This window comes from Pseudophryne corroboree, chromosome 3 (assembly GCF_028390025.1).
Source record: "Pseudophryne corroboree isolate aPseCor3 chromosome 3, aPseCor3.hap2, whole genome shotgun sequence".
In the NCBI taxonomy this organism is placed as follows: Eukaryota; Metazoa; Chordata; class Amphibia; order Anura; family Myobatrachidae; genus Pseudophryne; species Pseudophryne corroboree.
Window position 1 is genome coordinate 328632658 of NC_086446.1, and position 15033 is coordinate 328647690.

Genomic DNA, 15033 nt, shown 5'->3' on the forward strand with positions numbered 1-15033 from the left:
CCACACTAAAAATCCCTCCTGTTCTCATCTAAAAGGGGGGGCGGGAGGACTCATAGTAACATAGTATCTATGGTTGAAAAAAGACAATTGTCCATCGGGTTCAACCTATTTATGGTCTCCTATGCACGATTATTTTGTATAAAATTTTGACTGAAGTTGCTGACTGCCGTTCCGATTAACCCCTCTTTTTTATAATAACCATAGTGCGTGACTATGCCCCGTAACCCTGGATATCCTTATCCATTAGGAATTTATCTAACCCATTCTTAAAGGTGTTGACTGAGTTGGCCATTACAACTCCCTCAGGCAGGGAATTCCAAACACGTATCGTCCTTACCGTAAAAAAGCCTTTACGCCGTATTGTGTGGAATCTCCTCTCCTCTAACCTGAGCGAGTGTCCACGAGTTCTCTGTATTGATCTAACCAAAAGCAGGTCCTGCGCAAGATCTGTATATTGTCCCCTTATATATTTGTAAATGTTGATCATGTCCCCTCTTAATCTCCTCTTTTCCAGTGTAAACATGCCTAGTCTTGCAAGCCTTTCCTCGCATTCCAGCGTCTCCATACCCTTAATTAGTTTGGTCGCCCGCATTTGAACCTTTTCTAGCTCCTGGATATCCTTTTTGTAGTAAGGTGCCCAGAATTGTACACAGTATTCAAGGTGTGGCCTCACAAGTGATTTATATAACGGGAGTATAATACTCTCGTCCCTAGCATCAATTCCCCGTTTTATGCATGCTAATATCTTATTAGCCTTCTTTGCTGCAGTCCTACTTTGGGTACTACTGCTTAGTTTGCTATCTATGAGGACACCTAAGTCCTTTTCCAGTACAGAATCTCCTAATTTTACCCCATTTAGTAGGTAGGTGTTATTTTTGTTCTTGTTACCACAGTGCATTACCTTACACTTGTCTGTATTGAAGCGCATTCTCCATTTCGCTGCCCAAACTTCTAATTTAACTAAGTCATTCTGAAGCGACTCAGCATCCCCCTCCGCATTTATAACTTTACACAATTTGGTATCATCTGCAAAAATTGACACCATGCTCTCTAGACCTTCTGTTAGGTCGTTAATGAAAATATTGAACAATAGCGGTCCTAATACTAAGCCTTGCGGCACACCACTTAGCACTTCAGTCCAAGTTGAAAAAGATCCATTAACCACAACGCTCTGCTTCCTATTATCTAACCAGTTTTTGACCCAAGTGCATACTGTGCTTCCTAGCCCTGATTCTTGTAGCTTGTAGATAAGTCTCATGTGTGGTACAGTATCGAACGCTTTGGCAAAATCTAAAAAGATTACATCCACCTCTTTACCCTGATCTAGGTTTGCGCTTACTGTTTCATAAAAGCCAAGTAAGTTGGTTTGACAGGATCTGTCCTTCATAAACCCATGTTGATTCCTTTTAATGACCTTATTGACTTCAAGGAACTTCTGAATACTATCTCTTAGAATACCTTCCAATACTTTCCCCACTATAGATGTAAGACTAACTGGTCTATAATTACCTGGTTTAGCTTTACTTCCCTTTTTGAATATAGGCACTACTTCCGCTATACGCCAGTCTTTGCGAACCATACCTGATATTACTGAATCTTTAAAGATCAAAAATAGCGGCTTTGCAAGTTCAGAATGAAGCTCCATTAGAACCCTTGGGTGAATACCATCGGGACCTGGTGACTTATTAATCTTTAAATGTTTTAATCGGTCACAGACTACTTCCTCGCTTAAATAAGTACCTATCAGTGGGATATTCTCATTATTGAGATATGTTAGTCCCTGAATTGGGTCCTCTCTAGTAAATACTGTTGAAAAAAACTCATTTAGTGTGTCCGCTATGTCATTATCATTTTTGCTTATGACTCCCAACTTGTCTTTTAAAGAGCCTATACTCTCCTTCTTTAATCTCTTGCTATTAATGTATTTAAAGATTTTTTTTGGGATTCTCTTTGCTTTCCGTTGCTACTCGTTTTTCAGTTTCTACTTTAGCCGCTTTTATTTCCTTTTTGCATATTTTGTTACATTCCTTATAGTGCTGAAATGACTCTGCTTCCCCGTCAGATTTGTATTTTTTAAATGCTCGCCTTTTCTTGCCCATAAATTCCTTAATCTTTTTGTTAAGCCACATCGGTTTATGATTTTTATTCCTTTTTTTGCTGCTCGTAGGAATAAATTTGAGTGTATTTTTAGCTAGCAGGAATTTTAGTACCTCCCATTTCTCCGTAGTATTTTTTCCTAAAAACAAAACCTTCCCATTCAATATCCCTGAAAAATACCCTCATCTTATCAAAATTTGCTTTGCTAAAGTTTAGAGTCCTAGTTGAGCCAGTATAGGGCTGTTTATGGAAACGGATATTGAATGTGACCATATTGTGGTCGCTGTTTCCTATGGGTTCCCCTACTATAATACCTGATACCTCAGATTTGGCGCGTGTCTGGAAACACTAAGATGGCCGCCTCTGAAATCTTTTGGACACTTCATGTCACCCAGGTGAAATAATAAGAATTTACTTACCGATAATTCTATTTCTCGTAGTCCGTAGTGGATGCTGGGAACTCCGTAAGGACCATGGGGAATAGCGGCTCCGCGGGAGACTGGGCACAAAAAGAAAGCTTTAGGACTACCTGGTGTGCACTGGCTCCTCCCCCCATGACCCTCCTCCAAGCCTCAGTTAGGATACTGTGCCCGGACGAGCGTACACAATAAGGAAGGATTTTGAATCCCGGGGAAGACTCATACCAGCCACACCAATCACACCGTACAACTTGTGATATGAAACCCAGTTAACAGCATGATAACAAAGGAGCCTCTGAATAGATGGCTCACAACAAGAACCCGATTAGTTAACAATAACTATGTACAAGTATTGCAGACAATCCGCACTTGGGATGGGCGCCCAGCATCCACTACGGACTACGAGAAATAGAATTATCGGTAAGTAAATTCTTATTTTCTCTGACGTCCTTGTGGATGCTGGGAACTCCGTAAGGACCATGGGGATTATACCAAAGCTCCCAAACGGGCGGGATAGTGCGGGTGACTCTGCAGCACCGAATGAGAGAACTCCAGGTCCTCCTCAGCCAGGGTATCAAATTCATAGAATTTTGCAAACGTGTTTGCCCCTGACCAAGTAGCTGCTCGGCAAAGTTGTAAAGCCGAGACCCCTCGGGCAGCCGCCCAAGATGAGCCCACCGTCCTTGTGGAATGGGCTTTTATTGATTTAGGCTGCGGTAATCCTACCGCAGAATGCGCCAGCTGAATAGTGCTACAAATCCAGCGCGCAATAGACTGCTTAGAAGCAGGAGCACCCAGCTTGTTGGGTGCCATCAGGATAAACCGCGAGTCAGTTTTCCTGACTCCAGCCGTCCTGGAAAAATAAAATTTTCAGGGCCCTGACTACGTCCAGCAACTTGGAATCCTCCAAGTCCCCAGTAGCCGCAGGCACCACAATAGGTTGGTTCAAGTGAAAACCTGAGACCACCTTCGGGAGAAACTGAGGACGAGTCCTCAACTCTGCCCTATCCATATAGAAAATCAGATAAGGCCTTTTACATGACAAAGCCGCCAATTCTGACACACGCCTGGCCAAGGCCAAGGCCAACAGCATGACCACTTTCCACGCGAGATACTTTAGCTCCATGGTTTTAAGTGGCTCTACCCATGCGACTTTAGGAAATCCAACACCACGTTGAGATCCAAAAAGTGCCACAGGAGGCACAAAAAGGAGGCTGAATGTGTAGTACTCCTTTAACCAAAGTCTGAACTTCAGGCAGTGAAGCCAGTTCTTTCTGGAAGAAATTCGACAGAGCCGAAATCTGGACCTTGATGGACCCCAATTTGAGGCCCAAACGTCACCCCTGCTTGCAGGAAGTGCAGGAATCGACATAGTTGAAATTCCTCCGTCGGGGCCTTCATGGCCTCCCACCAAGCAACAAATTTTCGCCAAACGCGGCGATAATGTCTTGCGGTGACATCCTTCCTGGCTATGATCAGGGTAGGGATGACTTCCTTCGGAATACTCTTTTCCTTTAGGATCCGGTGTTCTACCGCCATGCCGTCAAACGCAGCCGCGGTAAGTCTTGGAACAGACAGGGTCCCTGCTGCAGCAGGTCTTGTCTGAGCGGCAGAGGCCAAGGGTCCTCTGCCAGCATCTCTTGAAGTTCCGGGTACCAAGCTCTTCATGGCCAATCCGGAACCCCGAGTATGGTTTACCCGCATTTGGAAAACTTCTGGATGAAATCCCCATTCTCCTGGGTGTAGGTCGCCCATCGGAGAATCCTCGTGGCTTCTGCCATCGCCATCCTGCTTCTTGTGCCGCCCTGTCTGTTTACATGGGCGACCGCCGTGATGTCGTCTGATTGGATCAGTACCGGCTGGTTCTGAAGCAGGGGCCTTGCTTGGCTTAGGGTATTGTAAATGGCCCTTAGCTGCAGAATATTTATGTGAAGCGAAATCTCCTTGGAAATTTCTTCCCTGTGTGACTGCACCCCAGCCCCGAAGGCTGGCATCCGTGGTCACCAGGACCCAGTCCTGTATTCCGAATCTGCGGCCCTCTAGTAGATGAGCCCTCTGCAGCCACCACAGCAGCGACACCCTGTTTCTTGCTGACAGGGTTATCCGCTGTTGTATCTGTAGATGGGACCCGGACCATTAGTCCCACTGGAACGTCCTTGCGTGGAGTCTTCCGAATGGAATTATGCTTCGTACGAAGCTACCATTTTTCCCAGGACTCGTGTGCATTACCGACACCTGTCCTGGTTTTAGGATGTCTCTGGCTAGAGATGACAACTCCTCGGCTTTTTCCACTGGAAGAAACACTCTTTTCTGGTCTGCGTTCAGAAACATTCCCAGGAACAGAAGACGTGTCGTCGGGACCAGCTGTGACTTTGGAATATTGAGAATCCAGTCGTGCTGTTGTAGCACTTCTGCTATCCCCACTACCAACTGTTCTTTGGACCTCGCCTTTATCAGGAGATCGTCCAAGTACGGGATAATAAAAACTTCCTTCTTGCGAAGGAGTATCGTCACTTCGGCCATTACCTAGGTAAAGACCTTCGGTGCCGTGGACAACTCCAAACGGCCGCGTCTGGAACTGATAGTGACAGTCCTGTAACACATATCTGAGGTACTCCTGGTGAGGGGGGTAAATGGGGACATGCAGGTACGCATCCTTGATGTCCAGGGAGACCCTGTAATCCCCCTCGTCCAGGCTCGTAATAACCGCCCTGAGCGATTCCATCTTGAACTTGAATCTTCTGATATAAAAGTTCAAGTATTTTAATTTCAAGATGGGTCTCACCGAACCGTTTCGGTACCACAACCACTGTGGAATAGTAACCCCTTCCTTGCTGAAGGAGGGGTACCTTGACAATCACTTGTTGTGATTATAGTGTTGAATATCCACCAACACCGTCTCCCTGGCAGAGGGAGGTGCCGGTAAGGCAGATTTTAGGAAACGGCGGGGGGAAGAACGTCTCGAACTCCAGCCTGTACCCCTGAGATCCTGCTTGAAGGACCCAGGGATCCATGTGAGAGAGCCCACTGTCCGCTGAAATATCTGAGACGGGCCCCCACCGTACCCGGGTCCGCCTGAGCAGCCCCAGCACCATGCTGTGGACCTACCGGACGCAGGGAGGACTTCTGCTCTTGGGAACTAGCTGTGTGTTGCAGCTTTTTCCTCTACCTTTGCCTCTCGGCAGAAAGGATGAGCCTCTAGCCCTCTTGCTTTTCTGGGGCCGAAAGGACTGTACTTGATGATACGGTGCTTTCTTTTGTTGTGGGGTAGCCTGTGGCAAAAAAATCGATTTCCCAGCAGTAGCTGTGGAAACGAGGTCTGAAAAACTATCCCCAAACAGTTTTACCCCCTTATAGGGCAACTTCCATGTGCCGATTCGAGTCGGCATCGCCTGACCATTGTCAAGTCCATAACCCCCGTCTGGCGGCAATGGACCTAGTGCTTATTTTTGATGCCAGCCGGCAAATATCCCTCTGTGCATCACGCATGTATAAGACCACGTCTTTTATATGCTCTATTTTCAGCAAAATATTGTCCCTATCCATAGTTATTTTCCGACAGGGAATCTGATCACGCAGCGGGAGCACTGCACATCCATGCCGAAGCAACGGCTGGTCGCAATATAATGCCCTAGTGTGTGACCATATCTTATAGGGTAACCTCCTGCTTTCTATCAGCAGGTTCCTTCAGGGCGGCCGTATCCGGAGACGGTAGTGCCACCTTTTCTGATAAGCGTGTAAGCGCTGTATCTACCCTATGGGGTGTTTCCCCGCGTGACCTATCACCTGGCGGGAAAGGGTACGCTGCCAATAACCGTTGTAGAAATTATCAATTTCTTACCGGGGGAAGACCACTCTTCCTCACACACCTCATTTAATTTCTCAGATGCAGGAAAAACTACTAATAGTTTTCTCTCACCAAACACAATACCCTTTTATGTGGTACCTGGGGTATAATCATAAATGTGTAATACATTTTTCATTGTCTCAATCCTGTAACGGGTGGACCTATTTGGAGGGTACACCAGTCTCATCGATGTCGACACTGGAGTCAGTATCCGTGTCGACATCTGTGTCTGTTATCTGAGGTAGCGGGCGATTTTAAAGCCCCCCATGACATTTGAGACGCTGGCACAGGCACAAGCTGAGTAGCCGGCTGTTCCGTGTCGTCGACCTTTTATGTAAGGAGTTGACACTTTCACGTAATCCTTCCATAAGTTCAACCACCCCGGTGTCGACCCCGCAGGGGGTGACAGCATATTTACAGGCATTCGCTCCGCCTCCACCTCATTATCCTCCACATACCTGTCGACACAGCCGTACCGACACACAGCACACACACAGGGAATGCTCTGATAGAGGACAGGACCCCACAAAACCCTTTGGGGAGACAGAGGGAGAGTATGCCAGCACACACCAGGGCGCTATATATCACAGGGATAGCACCTATAAAAAAGTGTTTTCCCTTATAGCTGCATATATTTGTATACTGCGCCTAAATTGTGCCCCCCCCTCTCTTTTTAACCCTTTCTGTAGTGTATTAACTGCAGGGGAGAGCCAGGGAGCTTCCCTCCAACGGAGCTGTGAGGGAAAATGGCGCCAGTGTGCCGAGGAGATAGGCTCCGCCCCCTTCTCGGCGGACTTTTCTCCCACTTTTTTCTGGAATCTGGCAGGGGTTAATATACATCCATATAGCCCTGGGGGTTATATGTGATGTATTTTTGCCAGCCAAGGTGTTTATATTGCTGCTTAGGGCGCCCCCCCCCCAGCGCCCTGCACCCATCAGTGACCGGAGTGTGTGGTGTGCATGAGGAGCAATGGCGCACAGCTGCAGTGCTGTGCGCTACCTTGGTGAAGACTGATGTCTTCTGCCACCGATTTTCCGGACCTCTTCTTGCTTCTGGCTCTGTAAGGGGGCCGGCGGCGCGGCTCTGGGACCGGACTCCGAGGCTGGGCCTGTGTTCGGTCCCTCTGGAGCTAATGGTGTCCAGTAGCCTAAGAAGCCCAAGCTGGCTGCAAGCAGGCAGGTTCGCTTCTTCTCCCCTTAGTCCCTCGATGCAGTGAGCCTGTTGCCAGCAGGTCTCACTGAAAATAAAAAACCTAAAACTAACTTTTTCTAAGAAGCTCAGGAGAGCCCCCTAGATTGCACCCAGCTCGGTCGGGCACAAAAATCTAACCGAGGCTTGGAGGAGGGTCATGGGGGGAGGAGCCAGTGCACACCAGGTAGTCCTAAAGCTTTCTTTTTGTGCCCAGTCTCCTGCGGAGCCGCTATTCCCCATGGTCCTTACGGAGTTCCCAGCATCCACTAGGACGTCAGAGAAATCTCATTTTATTCACTATGTGCGGCTATGTAAAAAGGAGCCCTGGCGCTAGTGCCCGCGCTCCCTCCTCTTCTGCCACAGAGAGCGCTCTCTACTGTGCGCTCCCGATCCCCGCTGGCCGGCCCCACACGCGGCTGAGGGATCTCCTCAGCTGGCGGCACTAACTCACTGTCCTGTCTCAGTTGATCGGCGCGCACCGGGACCGCTCTCCCCAAGTCTCGTAGCGGCGCCTGCTGACAGGGGATACCAGTCTGCCCCACACTGTGACCGCTGGCCGGCGCGCCGCTGTGGGGATCTGTTCAGTTATTAACTATAACACCTGTACAATTAACTATAGCGGCGCCTGTCATATTAGTAAGCAACTGCCACAGAGCTCTAATAAAGTCATGCCTTGTAATGAATGCCCTGTAGGAAACTATAAAAATAAATAAATAAATAAATAAACCTAATGCTATTTGGCCCTATAACCACAAGTACTCACAGACCTCTTGGTACTTGAAAACCTCTTTTTTTGTCAGAGTCTGAAGAGGATCTCCTGTGAGAGATGCAGGTCCCTTCAAAAGGGATCTTTGTCTCTCTGATATTAGGCAGCCTTGTCCCCCTTTTATTAGGGTTACGCAGCCCCTTTTAGTATCTCGTCAGGAGCTCTGTGCTCCCACGTGCTGTACCTCCAGCACAATTTTTCAAACTGAGGGATGAGGGATGTGAAGGGGAGGAGCCGGCTGTGCAGACAATGCTAATTTTAGATTGTGCCACACCTCCGGTTGCAAGCTTCACACCCCTACTGTATAGGACTCCAGTGTCCCCTAGTGGATGAAAGAGAAAGTTAGAAACACAACCAAGACCAAAATGTGTAAAGAACAGAAAGTGTGTAAAGAGCACAAACACAAAATGTGTAAAGAACAGATAAGATGCTTACGTTTCTCTAGGAGTGTCTGCTTCAGTGCCTTAGCAAGTAGGACTCGTACATTGGGTACAGGATCAGATGCAAGACTCAGCAGGTTGGGGAGCATGTGTGTAACAAACTGCTCTGCTGGCATACATTCCTCATTTACCACCGCCTGCCGGGGAATAATTAGCTGATATTCAAGTGTTTTAACAAAATGTCATCTCTGCATTCTCATATAGGAAAAGGACCACTAAACCAGACATTCAAACAGTATTAAAGGACAAGAGCTACTGATAACCTTCACAAGCATACATGTACAGTAACTGCTAAAATACGCTATAGCGCTTATTTTACCCGAAAATGAGGAATGGGGACTCACTTTTTAAGAATGGGTGGGTCCCCGGAGACGTGTTCCATTGAGATTGGCTGCTTGTTGAATTGATGAATCTCTGGCGCTTGATTGGTCACTAGCTGCCTGGGTAGGTAAGAGGACTCTCTGCTGTGACACTATTGGTCAGGCACGACACCCATTCATCCTGTAGCCAGCTGGCCAATGAGTGACACACTTGTGGGCACTACCACTTTTGCTGGTAATGAGGGTGTGTGAATCGTTGTTGTAGCCAGTGTAGAGCGATGGAGCCGGGGCTGCACTGTGCACAGTACCAGGGAATAACTCCACTGAGTCCCCGGCACTTGGCAAGATCACCAGGGCAGTGCGGCCATGCAAGTGCCCTTCGTGCAGGACATGAAGCTACCCGGGACGTGCGGTGAGGTAAATGGCTCAGGAGGCACTGGCTAGCACCAGAGCCAGATTTACACACAATATATGAGCCAAAGGGCACATGTGGGCATTATACACAGGTGCAGCAGTATAAACGCCTGGAAATTTGGCGAGTTTTGATCAGAGATGTGCGAAAAAAGTAAGCAGGGGAGGCACTGACTCACCTGCCATGGACTTTTTACTCCACAGTTTTGGCTATAAAAATTATTAGAATAATTCAAAGAAGATATTTATAATATATTCTTTGTATTTTTCTTGTACTTTATACAGTCAAAACTCTGGCACAAACATTAGTATGACAGGAAAGGCTCTGCCTCACCCCACCGCACGTCCCTAGAAGCTAGAGCAGGTGAAGCTGTCTGGGGTAGTTAAGGGTCTGAACTGGAAGATACAGCTGGGGGCAGGCCTCATTGGGGGAGAGTCCCAGTTACCCCTGCATCTGTGCACCAATCAGCATTCGTGAGCATCAGGGTGTCCGGGCTCGGCACTACTTTAAGAAAATTGGAGTCAGTGGACCCATTTTTTTGGTAATTGAACAGGTCTCACAGGACTGTCAGGACCAAATTTCATAAAAAGTCAGTGGTCCCTGGGGCCCACAATTTTTTACACTGAGCGCGATTGCTGCATGTAATGATTTCAGATGCAAATCAGAATTATATTTCAGATAATTATTTTCCATGGGTGTCAAATCTAAAATTAACGCATAAAACAAGCTAGCAGAGGTCTGAATCAGATCAATTGATCAAGGTGGGATGCATTATGTCGACAGTTATAGGGATGTGAAACCTTCTGCACAATGCCGACAACTTAGGTTAAACTGTGGGAAAGAAGGACTACTGGTCATGGTGGTTAACCATGGTCGACATTCTAAATGTTGACAAAACAAACCCAACCCATCTAGATATACTGTCACTAGCAGCTCAGTTGCCAGTTGGTGCTAGACCACTTTATATACAATAAGGACACTCCAATATTTTTTCACAGTAACCTTATTAGGAAAAAGAAAAACACTTATTTAAATTCTAATGCTTGCCTGGGTTTTTCTGTATAGTACAACAAATAAAATTTATTTTAGTATATCAGAGAGAAAAAAAACAACTACCTGACAGATGAAGGCAAATGCCTGGCGTCCAACCCACTTGGAAGAGTGTCTGAACTGCAGAATGAGTTCATTGATGAAGTTAACGCCCAGCTCATTTTCACCACTTGCATAAAACTTCTGTAATATTGCCACAATCTGTGAAAGATACAATATACCATATACCTTTATACAAAAGGAATAAATTATTAGTAACCGTTAAAGAACAGCTACAAAACATTTACAAATCGAATACTTGTAACTTGTGGATTCCATATGGTCCTTCAACCCAAACACCACTCACTGCACATAATTCTAAAATGTCCACAGCTTTTAATAAGCAGCATATGGCTACAACAAGCACAAGTGAAGCTAAGGAAAGCAAAGTAACTCCAGAAATGTGCATACACCTTCTGCTGTTTGATATATGACCCAAGCAAACAAGCTAGGTTACCATACAGATTCTGGATGTCATTTAAGATGATGACGCTGCTAAGAAAGTAGAATTGATTTTCCATAAGATATCTGCACTCTGTCTTATTCCTCAATGGACAGAACCAAATTAGCAGTCACACACTAAAAAGGAGAGTATAACGTAGCCCTATTCTAATTGGAATTGCCAGATCAACATGATGAAATTTTACCTTCAGCTTTTCCCATAAGTCAGAGGTTCCCTAACACAGTCCTCAAGGCACCCTAACTGTCCAGGTTTTAAAGCATAACCATGCTTAAGTACAGGTGACTTAAGTAGTACTTCAGTCAATTTGAGTTAACCATCTGTGATCAGACATGGATAGCCTTAAAACTTGGACCATTGGGGTGCCTTATGAAGACTAAACAATGCTATGTATAAAACACCTTCAAATACTTTAGAAAACAAAGCGTGGGACGTCTGTAGGTTTTTGCCCATTAATAATGAAATAGAACCTAAACCAGCCAACCGAACATAAATAAGCAAAATTCCACAGGTGTAATGTGGGGACATTATCAAAAAGCAAATAAAATAGTCAATGGTTGGCTATTCAAATTCTCTCAAGTCTTTGTATTCTATATCACCCTCTCCAAGTCCACTGCCTCGGTATCATCCTCGACTCCGCTCTCTACCCACATGAAGGCAATCTTTCAGTCCTGCTGCTTCCACCTCCAGAACATCCTTACCAGAGATACCACCTAATTGAAGCTCTCATCATTTCCCATTTAGACTACTATAATCTCCTCCTATCTAGCCTCTCACCACTTCAATCTATTGTTAATGCTGCTGCTCGTCTCATTTTCCTCTCTTGCCATATGACTTTTGCCTCGTCTCTCTGTAACATAACATGCCTCACTAACAACCTATCTTGCTCAGAAACTCCCCCCCCCCCCCCACCAACCCCCATCCTCTTCCTCCCACACTTGCCTTCAAGACATTGCCCTCACCTTCTGTAATCCTCTCTCGTGCAATGAGACAATTTAACCTCCTCCCTACAGTTTTAACTGTACCTTTTTGTTAAAGTATACCAGTCCTCCTTATAAAAAAAATCTAACTTCTCCAACACTCCACCATTTAGCTTTCCCAGTTCACCCTCCAACTGTTCGCACCTTCCCCTCAGTATGCCCTAGTCATCTGTCCATCCCAGTTGGATGTAATGTTAATGTTTGGCAATATTACAATATCATTCATTTTTTAGCTTTTATGGGGCAACCAATTTTGACTCTTCTTTCAAATGAGGGGTCCTCTATCTTAATTTGTGCCAGAGTTGGAGACATAGACCGGTGGGGAAGGTAATTATTATTTGTTTTTTATGGCAGCAGGACTACTCCATGCGGATGACGAGTGGGACTATATGTGTATATGCAGACGGTGAGTCCCACTCATCATACACAGCAAAGAGGTAAAACGAATATTGAGTAGTGCCTGCAAATTAACTTAAATTTCTACTTATCCAAATATATATCCTCCATATGTATGTTACCCCCCATAAAAAGAGGATTTTAATACCTACCGGTAAATCCTTTTCTCTTAGTCCGTAGAAGATGCTGGGGACTCCAAAAGGACCATGGGGGGAGGGAGGGGGGTGGTATAATAGACGGGAACCGCAAGAGACATGGGCACTTTAAGACTTTAGTGGGCGTGAACTGGCTCCTCCCTCTATGCCCCTCCTCCAGACCTCAGTTATAGGAACTGTGCCCAGAGGAGACGGACATTTCGAGGAAAAGAATTTTGTTAAACTAAGGGTGAGATACATATCAGCTCACACCACAACACACCGTACAACATGGTATACAACTAAAACCAGTTAACAGCGTGAACCAAAGAGATCAGCAACAGGCTGACCTTTAGCAAAACACAATCTATGTGCAACATAAGCAATAACTATTTACAATTACTGCAGATAGAGTCCGCACTGGGACGGGCGCCCAGCATCCTCTACGGACTAAGAGAAAAGGATTTACCGGTAGGTATTAAAATCCTATTTTCTCCTTCATCCTAGAGGATGCTGGGGACTCCAAAAGGACGATGGGGTTTATACCAAAGCTCCAGACCGGGCGGGAGAGTGCGGATGACTCTGCAGCACCAATTGAGCAAACACGAGGTCCTCATCAGCCAGGGTATCAAACTTGTAGAATTTTGCAAAAGTGTTTGAACCCGACCAAGTAGCTGCTTGGCAAAGCTGTAATGCCGAGACGCCCCGGGCAGCCACCCAAGATGAGCCCACCTTCCTAGTGGAATGGGCTTTCACCGGTTTCGGTAACAGTAACCCAGCCGTAGAATGAGCCTGCCGAATCGTATTACAGATCCAGCGTGCAATAGTCTGCTTAGAAGCAGGAGCGCCAACCTTGTTGGCCGCATACAGGACAAACAGCGCCTCTGTTTTCCTAACACAAGCCGTTCTGGCTACATAAATTTTCAAAGCCCTGACCACATCAAGAGACTTGGAATCCGCCAAGGCTTCAGTAGCCACAGGCACCACAATAGGTTGGTTCATGTGAAACGACGAAACCACCTTAGGCAGAAATTGTTGACGAGTTCTCAATTCCGCTCTATCCACATGGAAAATCAGATAGGGGCTTTTGTGAGACAAAGCCGCCAATTTGGACACCCGCCTTGCGGACGCCAAGGCCAATAGCATGACCACTTTCCAAGTGAGAAATTTCAACTAAACCTTTTGTAAAGGTTCAAACCAATGTGACGTAAGGAACTGTAACACCACGTTAAGGTCCCACGGTGCCACTGGGGGCACAAAGGGAGGTTGGATGTGCAACACACCCTTCACAAAAGTCTGTACTTCTGGAAGTGAGATCAATTCCCTTTGAAAGAAAATTGATAAAGGCAGAAACCTGCACTTTAATGGAGCCTAACTTCAGGCCCGCATCCACACCTGCTTGCAAAAAGTGGAGAAAACGACCCAGCTGAAATTCTTCCGTAGGAGCCTTCTTGGAGTCGCACCAAGACACATATTTTCTCCAAATACGGTGATAATGCTTCGCCGTTACCTCATTTCTAGCTTTAAGTAGAGTGGGGATGAGTTCCCCGGGAATACCCTTTCTAGCTAGGATTTGGCGTTCAACCGCCATGCCGTCAAACGCAACCGCGGTAAGTCCTGGAACATGCACGGCCCCTGCTGTAACAGGTCCTCTCTTAGAGGAAGAGGCCAGGGATCTCCTGTGAGTAATTCCTGAAGATCCGGATACCAGGCCCTCCGTGGCCAATCTGGAACAACGAGTATCACCTGAACCCTTGTTCTTCTCATGATCCTTATCACCTTTGGGATGAGTGGAAGTGGAGGGAACACATAGACCGACAAACACCCACGGTGTCACCAGTGCGTCCACTGCTATTGCTTGAGGGTCCCTCGACCTGGAACAATAAGTCCGAAGCTTATTGTTGAGGCGGGACGCCATCATGTCTATTTGAGGAAGTCCCCAACGACTTGTCACTTCTGCAAAGACCTCTTGATGAAGACACCCCTCTCCTGGATGGAGATCATGTCTGCTGAGGAAGTCTGCTTCCCAGTTGTCCACTCCGGGAATGAAGACCGCTGACAGAGCGCTTGCATGGCTTTCCGCCCAGCGAAGAATCTTAGTGGCCTCCGCCATCGCCGCTCTTTGTTCCGCCCTGGCGGTTTACGCGCGCCACGGCTGTAATGTTGTCCGACTGAATCAGGACGCGCAGGTCATGAAGAAGATGTTCCGCTTGCCGAAGGCCGTTGTAGATGGCCCTTAACTCCAGCACGTTTATGTGCAGACAAGCTTCCTGGCTTGACCATTTTCCCTGGAAATTTTGTCCCTGTGTGACTGCTACCCAACCTCGGAGAGTCGTGTCTGTGGTCACCAGAACCCAATCCTGGATCCCGAACCTGCGACCCTCTAGAAGGTGAGAACTTTGGAGCCACCACAGGAGAGAAACCCTGGCCCTGGGTGACAGGCATATCTTCCGGTGCATGTGCAGATGGACCCGGACCACT

The 15033-nt window shown here is 46.7% G+C and overlaps 1 protein-coding gene across 2 annotated transcripts in view; it reads right to left on the bottom strand.

Moving 5' to 3' along the window:
* The window catches only part of LOC135055455 (serine/threonine-protein phosphatase 4 regulatory subunit 1-like), a 253562-nt gene that overhangs the window by 49691 nt on the left and 188838 nt on the right, over positions 1–15033 (bottom strand). For both annotated transcript variants that reach the window (XM_063959564.1, XM_063959563.1), the window contains exons 18-19: positions 10610–10744; positions 8757–8898 (exon numbers count right to left, since the gene is read on the bottom strand). In XM_063959564.1, coding sequence (XP_063815634.1) covers positions 8757–8898; positions 10610–10744 — 277 coding nt within the window. The remainder of the gene's footprint in view (positions 1–8756; positions 8899–10609; positions 10745–15033) is intronic.